Below are 11,849 nucleotides of genomic sequence, written 5' to 3' on the forward strand. Positions count from 1 at the left end.
CAGTGATCATATTGCCTTATAATTAGATTATGTGTCAGTCATTAGGCAGGATGCTGACTTTGCATACAAGGACCATTTCTGAATTTTCTTTGTACTCCCCGAGCTTAGTGCAGAAGCAAGCACAGAGTGGACATTCCATAAATGTTGGCTAATTGTAAACTAAGAAATTGAAAATAAAGATCAGAGCGTCATGGACCATGAGAATTGCATCAGAAGACTATGGATGGGTCTGATGAGAGGAACAGGAAGGAAAAGGAGAAGAAGTGGAGAGTCTACTGTAAATCTCCAAACAGCACATGGACTTTGGAATCAAAGAACAAATTGTTCCATTGTTCTGGAAGAAGTTGCCAGCACCCATTTCACAGGAGATGTGGGCACCAGGAGCCTTTGTCTCCAGTGCGTTTCACATTTGTTATCACATCCTAATCTTTCGATTCCATCAGCAAAGCCATTAATCACTTTTTAAATTGACTACAGAGTGGATATTAAAGGCCATGATTCTTGCCAGGAGGAAAAACAAACAGAATCCATGGATGTGAAGGGGCACAGGTTGGTACAAGGCTAAGAAGCCCACGTGCCTACAGGTGAAAAGTGCAAGGAGATCAGGATATAAAAGAGAGACCCAATCTCTCTCTGTGTGTCCCAACCCTTGGGTGTACCACTGTGTCCTGGTGTGTCTAGAGGCCACTAAAATCAGCACCATGAAGATCCTGGTCTTGGTCTTGATTTGTCTACACCTCTCAGAGGGTGTGGAAAGGTGTGTATGAGGATTCAGCTTCATTTTGAATTCCAGCCCTAAGGGAACATCACAAGCTAGGGTAGAGAAAAGGCCTTCCCCCACAGATCTCATGGAAAGGCAGGCAGATTGTGTCTTGGTACACGAACCCAAAAACCACAGAGACCCTCGACTTGAAATGGATGATGATGATTATGATGATGATGATGATGACGATTGTGTGTGTGTGTGTGTGTGTGTGTGTGTGTGTGTGTGTAAAGGTGGGTTGGTGTTGTGTTGGCTAAGAAAGAGAGATACAGGAAGGACTTTGGATAAACAGAAATTTATGCTGTGGAAACAATAAGTAAGTAGAAAAATCCAAATATACGTTGTAGTGGATTTTCAGAATACTAAAGAGATTTGAAAACTCCAGGTCAGATCATTGAAGGGATTGCTACAAAGGGGAAGGTGAAGCTCACTCCTTTTGTTTGCCCTATTCTCTGCAGAGTCATTCTGAAGAAAGGAAAGTCCATCCGCCAGGTGATGAAAGAACGGGGTGTACTAGAGACATTCCTGAAGAACCACCCTAAGGTTGATCCAGCCGCCAAGTATCTTTACAATAATGATGCTGTTGCTTATGAGCCCTTCACCAACTACCTGGATGTAAGTGAAGGGGGATGTAGTATCCATGACCCTTGGCTAATAACCATCGTGGATACTTAGTTAGACCTCTCATCAGCTCTGATTTTGGACTTTTTACTAAACCTAGGTCTTGCCTTCCTATGAAAAGTATCTGGATAAATTATGAGTTGGTACCACTTAACACCATAGTATTCCCTTTCCTTCCTTCTTTCCTCTCATTACTGGCTCACTCTCTAAATCTCCATTTATACGGTTAAGAGATTCACAGTGGCCATATTCAAGTCAACTGAGAGAGCCAAAGAAAGTCCCAGTGATGGGCTACAGGGGAAAGAAAGAAAGCACATGCAAAGCTGCCAGGCAAAATCTCCAGCGGCTCGAGATGTCATACAGCTCTCTGCTTGGAAACATACACTGGTACTCAGAGCAAGCATTTGAGTGTTCTTGAGGCTGCAGTGTCTGCTCAGGGTGTCTCAACACACTGGTGTCCTATGGACTGTCCTTACTGAGATGTGACATGAGTGTCAGATTTAGAAGCCACCCTAGGAATCTCCTATTTTGACTTCTACTTTCTATAGATGATGGAAGAAGAGGCAGCTAAGTGAGAGAACTGGCCCAAATTCACTTAGAACTGAAACTGTGTCTCAGTGAAGTTCTCTTCTTGCTTTCCATGCTACCTCTCACTCTAGATTTCCTGGCACCTTAGCTCTTGTGTGACCAGAGGGAGGGGAATGGTGGGGAAATATCTAACATTGGAAGAGAAAGAAAGATTGTGTGTATGTGTGTGTGTGTGTGTGTGTGTGTGTGTGTGTGTGTGTGTGTGATGTGGGGAGAGGGGATGGACACTGGGGATGGAGAAAAAGTGATTGCTTCTCTAATTTTGCATGTTCTGGCATAGAATGATAAATCCATTGAGTACCGCCTGATACAAAATAGAAAATACTTTGGAAGAAGAGATTGTCTTGCCAGACTCAGCTCATCACAGGCTTGTAATTAGGGAAAAAATGGGGAATATTAAGAGGAATCTGGCTCCAGATGGGAAGAAGAACTTATTGGAGGAGAAGCCACTTATTCCCCCAAGGAAATGACTTGGGCAAAATGTAGCTTCTAGTGAGTCAACTACTTCCGTATTCTTAGGACAAGGTTGCCTGCTTAATGAGAGTGACAAACTTTTCTTTGCAGAACTACTACTTTGGAGAAATCAGCATTGGGACACCACCACAAAATTTCCTGATCCTCTTTGACACAGGCTCCTCCAACCTGTGGGTGCCCTCCACCTACTGCCAGAGCCAGGCCTGCAGTGAGTATACCACCATCACTACCCACTCCCCATGGATAGGAGCAGAGGGCTGGGCAGAGTCAGGATTGAGCACAATCTCACCATCCAAATCCAGAGTTCTCGGTGCATACCCATGATCTCATCCTCCTTAAATTCAGACCATCTGGAAATCTTGCCCTTGGTCTACATTCTGGAAAAAGACAACAGAAATAGACCAAGGCTTCCCTTCCTTTCTACACTATTAGTTTCTCTAAGCTCTCTCCTGTGGGCCCCAATTTCTGGCACTTTGAATTGATCCATCCCTCAGGAAATGGAAGGAAGGGGCAACATCTGTTTCCAAACGGGGGCAGACATTTCTGGGGCTACAGATTGTCTTCAGCACAAAAGATCTGAGGCTGAGGCCCAATCCCAGGTTTGGTCTGATGGTCTCAGGCCATCAAGAATAAGTGTCCTCCAATATTTTGGAAAGCCATGACTGCTGCTTATATTTCATTCTGTCTTTCTACAGCCACTCACAACAGGTTCAACCCCAGCAGTTCCTCCACCTACAGAAACAATGGGCAAACCTATACACTGGCGTATGGTTTTGGCAGCCTGACTGTGCTCCTGGGATATGACACTGTGGCTGTAAGTGCTCTTCTCATCCTTCTGTGGGTCTGTTCTTTGGCTCCCCTTTTCTAGAGCCTAAAGCTGTCAGAGAGACCCATGATTACTAAATAGGTACAAATTCCCAGAAGCTGTTGGTTGGAAAGGATGCTGAAGGCCATCTAATTAAACCTTTCTCTCAAGACAGGAATTGCTCTCACAGCAGTCCTGACTGCAGGGATCTCTTTACATTGTGCCTCCCCATGACTTTGTTCCCTGACCTTAATCTGCCCTCTGCAGCTACGTGGAACACATCTCCTTCCTCCTGCACACAACTTCATTCTAGATATTTGAAGACCTTCTTTTCACTATTTTCTTTTCCTTACATCAAGCACCGACAGTTCCTATGTCATTTGTGCACGTGGATTGTTCAATATAAAACCAGCCACTGTCCTTTCACTGTCTATGGAAGTGGAAACTCTAACTCCAGAACACAACAGCCTCTGCTTCCCCAACACCCACACTCTTCTTTCCAAGACATACATGGTTGGGTGATACTGTTGTCCCTTCATCTTCCATGCTCCACCCTATGATTGAGCTAAGCATGAAAGACGCCAACTTCCTCTCCCCAAAGAAGGGTCTAGATTCCATTCCCTGGGCACCTAATTCTGGGAAGGCTTTGTCCACCTGAATTGTTAATCTTTTCTTTCTGCTCGTCCCAGGTTCAGAACATCGTCATCAATAACCAGCTCTTTGGCATGAGTGAAAATGAGCCCAACTACCCCTTCTACTATTCATACTTTGATGGTATCCTGGGAATGGCCTACTCCAACCTGGCAGTGGACAATGGCCCAACAGTTCTGCAGAACATGATACAGCAGGACCAGCTCACCCAGCCCATCTTCAGCTTCTACTTCTCTCGGTGAGCACCCTTGCCCTGGGTGGGTCTCAGCAAATGAGGTGCTGTGGGAGCTTTCAGCAAGTCAACATCAGACAGGGCCAAGGTTTTAAAATTTCCTGATACAATGAGTATAACTTGCTATATGCAATTCATGCATCTCTGAAAATTAATTATTTCATTTTGGAAGGAATTTATTTTAAATACACTACAAGTATTTTTAATTTAGGCCATAATCCATAAGATGACTCTTTTCTTAAAAATGAACTACAGTCCCTCACCTTTTGATTAATAAATTTGAAGTTATCGTGTTAGTTTTGTACAATTGTAGAGCTATAGAACAAGCCTGATGATCATTTACTAGTAAAGAGAACAACAATGAAGTGATCACTGCAATATATGTCTGGCTTTCCAAAGTGTTCTCATAGTAATTTTCAAATGACATCTTAAAAATTCTATTGGCTTCTTTTTGCCAGAAAAGAAATGCAGGCTCAAGCACGTGTTCGATGTCGAGCAAAATCACTCACTAACTCACTGGTAGGCGTGAAGCCATGACTCAAATACAAATATCTTGGTCACAAATCCAGTACATTTCTATTGGCCTTGAGCTTTCATGGCAAACTTTACTTACTGATTCTTTTCCTTGAACAATGATCCTCAGGGTACTTGATTCCAAATGTCTTTCTTCAGTGAATGGCAGGCCCAAGGAAGGGAACAGAAGAGGCCTGAATCCTCTTATACTGTCCAGTTACTAACTTGAGAATGACTGGAGCATCTCCTTCACTGCACACTAAAGATCTTTCTCTGTCAGTCCCCAATTCGAGGCACTCTCTGAGGCATTTCTTGTTTTTCTCACTTTGTCCCCAGCAGGGCTTCCCTGGGATGGTTTTATAGTTTCTTTTCAGAGGCCTGATTTCCAATTCCATCTCCCCTTTTATGGGCATAGTTTATATTTCCATGCCTCTGAAACTCTGGGTGTTCCTCTGAAGAGGCTCCTCTCCCTTGTGCCTTGAGCCTGGTGGAGTCTGAAGAGCAGGTCAGAGGACAAGACCCCTCATCCCCGGTTCCTCTGTGTCTGAAAGAGAGAGGGATGCTAAGAGGGGAGGAAGGGGTTGCCTGATCATGTGTGTTGTGGAAACTCATGCACTTCTCCTTTTCTCCCCAGGCAACCAACCTATGAGTATGGTGGGGAGCTCATCCTGGGAGGTGTGGACTCCCAATTTTATTCTGGTGAGATCGTATGGACTCCAGTCACTCGGGAAATGTACTGGCAGATTGCCATCGATGAGTAAGTACTGAAGAAAGTTCCTGTGGATTATGGACACCCCTAGGATGTTCCTCCAGTGTGACAATATTTCCTGTTCTTGCATTGGCACAAACTTCTGAAAGAATCAGCAAACCCTCAGGCTGATTGTTATTGGCACCCAGTAGACTCTGGCATCTAGCCCTTGACTGAACTTTTTGACTTGGTCACTGAACCTTGTCATGTCAGCAGGTTGGTCATTCCTAGGCTTCTGTGAATCCACGTCTTTGTTTCTGGAAGCTTCATTATCCTTAGTAGCACAATCTTTACCAAGTCCTTCATCAGGAAAAGTAAGAGCTGTCATTGATGTTTTCTATGTGCCAGATACTATGCTAAATATTTTATATATATTATTGTGTGTATATTCCACTACAACACTATCAGGTGGTCAGAAGTATATTTCATTGCATAGATAAAGACATCAAGGCTCAGAGGTTCAGTAACTCATCCAAAGTCACACATTTCACAAATTTTAAGCCCAAGCATATCTGTTCCCAGAGCTCAGGACCATGAATCAATTATTTCTACACTCCAAGCCTTCAGGAAATCTCCATCACTGCTAATTAAAGATATACTTTTTTGGCCTTTACTCAAGACCATACAACAGATGGGCACTATTTATTGGTACAGCCTTCCCACTATTTCCTAATGTGCCGCACAGACTTTGCCATGTCCTTGCACCGTGCCATGACTTTCTTGCTTCTTCTCTTTTGACTATATCACCTGAAGCCCCTCACGTCCTGTGTGCATCCTTCACAGCCCAGATGAATTCCTACCTCCCCTGAAAAAGCCTCTCAGGGGCCTAATCTCTCTTTCAGTCCCATAGTATTACTGGCTTGTGTCCCAACACATATCTCCTCATCTGTGGGTAGACACTGGGGAATCAAGCCCAATGTGCATGAGTAGAGAGAAAGGTAAGCAGCTGGATGTCTGACAAGTAGTTTTTTGTGCCTGGAATAGAGGGGTCTTTTCACCTGGACCAGTTACACTCACCCTTTAAGCATCTCTTCTCAGAATAATCCTTGTCTGACCGACTGCCTCTCACCACCAGAGCAGATCAAGTCCCCGCCTCTCTGGCCTCTTGCATTTCTTTCATGGCACTCAGCAGGGCTGCAATTAAACACCATTTGTGCATTTGTGTTAAGTTTGTGGTGTCTGTCTTGTTCACCATTACGTCCAAGTACCTTGATTCACCAACAGTACCCAAAATATAAACGAACTGAAGAGGAAGAGCAGAGCAGCAGAAAAGCCTGGATGAGGGATCAGGGACTGAATCACATAGGACTTTATGGAGATCACCAACTATTGCCTTATGATGTTGTGGCTTAATGTATGGTGTTGTGTCATGTCCATTAGAATGTGCTCTTTAAAAACAGTGAATACAATTTAGTCCTCTTTACATCACCATAATTCTTGTGAAAGTGTCTTGTACATGTAGATTGTAGGTGCCCAATGTGTATTTATGATGTGATTACCAGCTCTAGCTATATTTGGCACTATGTGCTGGGCCTCATATAAGCAGGCAGATTAAAGAGGATAAGACACAGTCCCTACTCCCCAGAGCTTTCAGTCAGAGCTGGAGTAGTTACCAGAGCAAGACAGAGGATATTACTCCAATAGCCACAGAGACATAGAATTATTATTACATGGATTGCAGTGTCAAGATATGGCCTGGCTTTTTGGAAGAGGCATGTTTTCAGAGCTGCAGGGTTGGGAGATTAGGGTGGATGTGGCACTTATTTATAGCAGAAATCTCTCTCTCTCTCTCTTTTTAAAGATTTGTTTTTTAATTTACTTATTTATTTACTTATTTATTTAAAAGAGAGAGGGAGAGAGAGAGGAGGGGGGAGGGTTAGAGGGAGAGAGAGTCCCAATGCAGGGCTCGATCTCACAACCCTGAGATCATGACTCAAACTAAAACCAAGAGTCTAACGCTCAACCGACTATGCCACCCAGCTTCCCCTAGAAATGCCTTACTGTTTTGTACTGGTGTTCCCCTCAGGTTTCTCATCGGTAACCAAGCCACTGGCTTGTGCTCCCAGGGCTGCCAGGGGATTGTGGATACAGGAACCTTCCCACTGACTGTTCCCCAGCAGTATTTGAACTCCTTTGTGACGGCGACAGGAGCCCAGCAAGATCAGAATGGTGATGTGAGTAACCGGAAGCCAGGATTCCTCTGCACTTCCAGGAGGCCTCAACATAGGAGCCTGAGTGCAATGAGTTCATGAGAGACTGGAGGAGGGATTGGTGGAGAACTGAGCTCGTGGTGGGACAGAACAGGTGGGAACATATCATGGCCTTTCAGGCATGAACCCTCAATGCAAGGAGGAATAAGGGGAGGGAATAACACCAACTCCAACGGTGAGTATGGGCTGAATGGTTCTCAGGAGGGGTGGCTGTTCCATTGCAGGCCTTTGGAACACATCTCACCTTGGTGCGGCTGTCATTTGATTGTCTGCAACAGAGCCAGGCATACTGCATTTCTCCATTCCACTTGGGTTTCTTTCTTCCCTAGGAATACTCCTTTGGCTTTTACTCTGAGCAGCTTGCTGTGCTCACCCCTGTTCCCCTTATACCCACTTCTGTAGTTTGCTCCTCCTGCATGCGAGAGTCTAGTTTAGTCAGACTAAATCTTGGTTCCTCGGGATGTGTGTGTGTGTGTGTGTGTGTGTGATGAGTACATAGATAGGTGCACACAAGTGTGGATATGTAGTGTGTGAGAACATGCGTCTACAGGGTGTGCCCATGTGTCTTTTCTCTAAGTGGTACTTTCTCGCAGTAGAAATCTGTGTTCTGGAATGAGATAACTCCTTATGGCCAAATCAGTACAACCAATATCTCAGAGCCGAGATGTGTCCAAAGAGGCCCAGGAAAGCAAAAGCATCTGGTCAGTGTTGCTCCTGGGAATCAGGCTTTGCCTTCCATGCTCTCAACCAGCCTCTGCTGGAAGGTCAGGAAGACGTCTCACAGAGAATGGGGAACTCGGCCCTTTGTCTGGGCCCCCAGTCCTCTGGCACTCTACAGCTCTGCTTCTCCTCTCTCTCAGTATGTGGTCAACTGCAACTCCATACAGAGCATGCCCACCATCACCTTCGTCATCAGTGGTTCACCTTTACCTCTGCCTCCCTCTACCTATGTCCTCAATGTAAGTATTCACTCCAGGCTCCATGGATGTGGGATTGGATGGGCCCAAAAGCTGTTCCGTGTCCACTGGGGAGTCACCAGTGGCAGAGCTGAGGGTGAACAAGAAGACAGAAACCCCACAAGGTATCATGGAATATAGGGTAAGAAGTTCCTGTGGGGAAAAGCCTTTCCATGCATCTGGTTATATCCTCATGTCCTTTGTCTCTTCAGAACAATGGGTACTGCACGCTTGGGATTGAAGTCACTTACCTGCCATCCCCCAATGGACAGCCCCTGTGGATTCTGGGAGATGTCTTCCTTAGGGAATATTACACTGTCTACGATTTGGCTGTCAACAGGGTGGGTTTTGCCCTCTCTGAGTAGACTAGCATGAGACAGCTGTCTCCACCCTCCCAGCAGGACTCTGGGATTGCCCTATTGGTTCTCTGGGCTGACAGCAGCATTTTAGACTAGTCTGATCCCTCTGTGTACTAGAATCTTACTCCCTCAACTAATAAATTAAGAATCTCTAAACATCCTTGCAGTTCCTCCTAAATGTCTTCTTTGTGTTCTATTTGTAGTAGTTTATTATTTTATTTATTTATTTATTTATTTATTTATTTATTTATTTAAGAAGGAGAGAGAAAGAGAACACTGGCAGGGGGAGGAGCAGAGGGAGAGGTAGAAGCAGACTCCCCACTGGGCAGGGAGTCTGACCCAGGACTGGACCCAAGCTGAAAGCAGATGCTTAATCTACCACCCCCGTAGTAGTTTATTCTTAATTGAAAGTTAGCAACAGCTCTTTGGGGGAATCTGTGAATTGACCAATGAGTGAACACAGAGCAGAGGTCTCTGAGTGAGGACCCACAGCACAGACGTTAAGGACACAGTAGTACCTACATGAAGTAATCTGGTGGAGGTGACCAGCCATCCCAGCACCCTCTCTTCCAATACATTCTTCTCTCCATTCTTTTTTTTTTTTTTAAGATTTTATTTATTTATTCAACAGAGATAGAGACAGCCAGCGAGAGAGGGAACACAAGCAGGGGGAGTGGGAGAGGAAGAAGCAGGCTCATAGCGGAAGAGCCTGATGTGGGGCTCCATCCCAGAACGCCGGGATCACGCCCTGAGCCGAAGGCAGATGCTTAACCGCTGTGCCACCCAGGCGCCCCATCTTCTCTCCATTCTTGAACATTAGAGAAGAAAAAGAAACCTTAGTGAACATTCCAAACTGGTGCTCAAAGGTCAAATCTGATCAGACAACAGCGGGTTTTTTTGGGTTTTGCTTTGTTTTTTGATTTTGTAGGTTGTCAAAACAACTTTAATGCATATTGACATTATCTTATATTTTCACAGTACGGTTGGTCTCAGGCTGCTCACATATGTACTTTACTTGTCTGGGCCTGAGAGCTTTTGACTTTTGAATCTCAATCTCATTTTACAGCGGACGAAAGTGGGGTGTGGACAAGGAATCATACTATATGATAAAATCTGCTGGGTGCAAGCCATGGAGGCATGCAATTACAAATGAGACATGGTGTTGGCTCACTAGGAATTTTCTATCAAGTACAGAATATTGCCCTTGAGTATGTTTTCTGTCTGAAGTAAGCGCAGTAGTTGAACTTGCATTCCACAGTAGGTTATGAACAATCATCTGCAGTGGGTGCTTCTAATGCAGTAATGCCACCTGTAGGGAGGTAAAAACTGATATTGCTCTAGGACCCAAAAATTGTTTCAAGAAATGTAATTAGAAGGACGTACCTGGAAAGAAAGATGCAAAGAATTCTAAATCCAGATGCGCCTTGGTGGTGGTGGTGGATGGAGGTGTACATTTTTCTACATCATCGCATCATTCCCCTCCACCATCACACAATGGAGTTGATCTTTTGGAATTGGGTAACGTCTGCACTCTGGCCATTCCGTCTTCTTTCTGTTGTGTTTCTCTTATGGGAGATACTACCTTTTTTTTGTCAAAGGGAAGGGAGCTCAGTTCAGCAACAATTTACCTGCATCCTCATCCCTGCCTGGTCAGCCACTGTTCCTACCTCAGTATCACCTCTATTCATGCTCTGGTGGTTGGCCTCAACTATAGAGAGCAAAGGTCTTGAGATGGAGATATAATTGCTAGAAAGTTCTCAGCACTGAGATACAGCAAATCCAGGTTATCATGAGTAACCTGAAATTCATCAGCAGGGACTAACCTCAGCCACTGGGACAACATAGGGTATTGGTAAAGCCAGAGCTAGCAATTCTGTCTGCTCCTGGATTCTAGAAAACAGAACCCAACAGAAGCCATTGGCCACAGCTTAGGGTCTGTTCCCCTTGTCTATCCTTGTAAGACAGGGACAAGATTTATTAATACGGGAGTGTTCCCTACCTTCCAGTATGCCACTCTGTCCCCACCACACTAATAAAGATCTTGCCTGTCTGATTCTTGTATCTTATGTGATAGAGACTGAGGAGCTGGGGACAGAAAAAAAGGAAGAGAGAGAGAGAGAAGGAGATAGACTAGTGGGTGAAAGAAGGTAAAAGGAACAAGGACTAAATGAGATTTATAAAAGCTGGAGGGTAACAGGGAAGAGAGAAGGGATAGAAATTATGGCTGGGAGAGGTGAACATAGAGATTTGGAATCTGGAGCTTCCTGGGGGAGATGCTGCACAACAACATCTTGGAGGGAACATAGGATGAAGATTCTGAGAACTGTTGCCTATGCTTACGAATTAGAGACTTTTTAATGTTCTGTAAGAGATATAAAGATTGGAATTCCTCTTTGTTTTTGGCAGCTGTAACATGCTTTCTAAATGTGAATTAATGCAGAAAAGGACCACATGGACCTCAGTCTATATTTAGGTTATACTTGGAAAACATGTTCTAGAGTTTTCTTTCCATTTACTGCAATGCCATCATCACTGATGAAGTATCATTAATTTATTCATAAAGTATTTGTTGAAATCTCTTTGTGTAAGTAAAATCTTCCCTGATCCTTGACATCTTCTTGCATGTCCTCTGCCTACACTCCACCCCCTATGAGAGGTTTCTACTCCTCCTTCCCTCCCCCCACAGCACTGTGTACCTCTGACAGTTCACTACCTATTGCACTGTATTGTACCCACTGCACATCTGTCTCGCCAACTCAATTATGATCAAGAGAAAAGAGACTGTTCATTTTTCTCTTGAAGTCCCCAGATCTGACATGTCCTGTGATAACAAGTGCTTAGCAATGCCTGCTATACAACCAAATTCATGATAATACAAGTGACATAAAGACTGGTACAGGGAATGGTGCCTGAGAGTGGCAGGACAGAG

At 44.5% G+C, this 11,849-nt stretch overlaps 1 protein-coding gene across 1 annotated transcript; it reads left to right on the plus strand.

Moving 5' to 3' along the window:
• Nucleotides 1-701: 701 nt before the first annotated feature.
• On the plus strand, nucleotides 702-9,080 carry PGB1 (pepsinogen B1). Its single transcript, XM_008704063.2, has 9 exons — nucleotides 702-757; nucleotides 1,222-1,378; nucleotides 2,537-2,654; nucleotides 3,142-3,260; nucleotides 3,941-4,140; nucleotides 5,282-5,404; nucleotides 7,422-7,569; nucleotides 8,466-8,564; nucleotides 8,774-9,080. Exons 1-9 carry the CDS (start codon nucleotides 702-704, stop codon nucleotides 8,924-8,926), a joined length of 1,173 nt encoding a protein of 390 aa, XP_008702285.2. The 3' UTR covers nucleotides 8,927-9,080.
• The last annotated feature ends 2,769 nt before the right edge of the window (nucleotides 9,081-11,849 follow it).

This window comes from Ursus maritimus, unplaced genomic scaffold (genome assembly GCF_017311325.1).
Source record: "Ursus maritimus isolate PB19 unplaced genomic scaffold, ASM1731132v1 scaffold_12, whole genome shotgun sequence".
Taxonomy (NCBI): domain Eukaryota; kingdom Metazoa; phylum Chordata; class Mammalia; order Carnivora; family Ursidae; genus Ursus; species Ursus maritimus.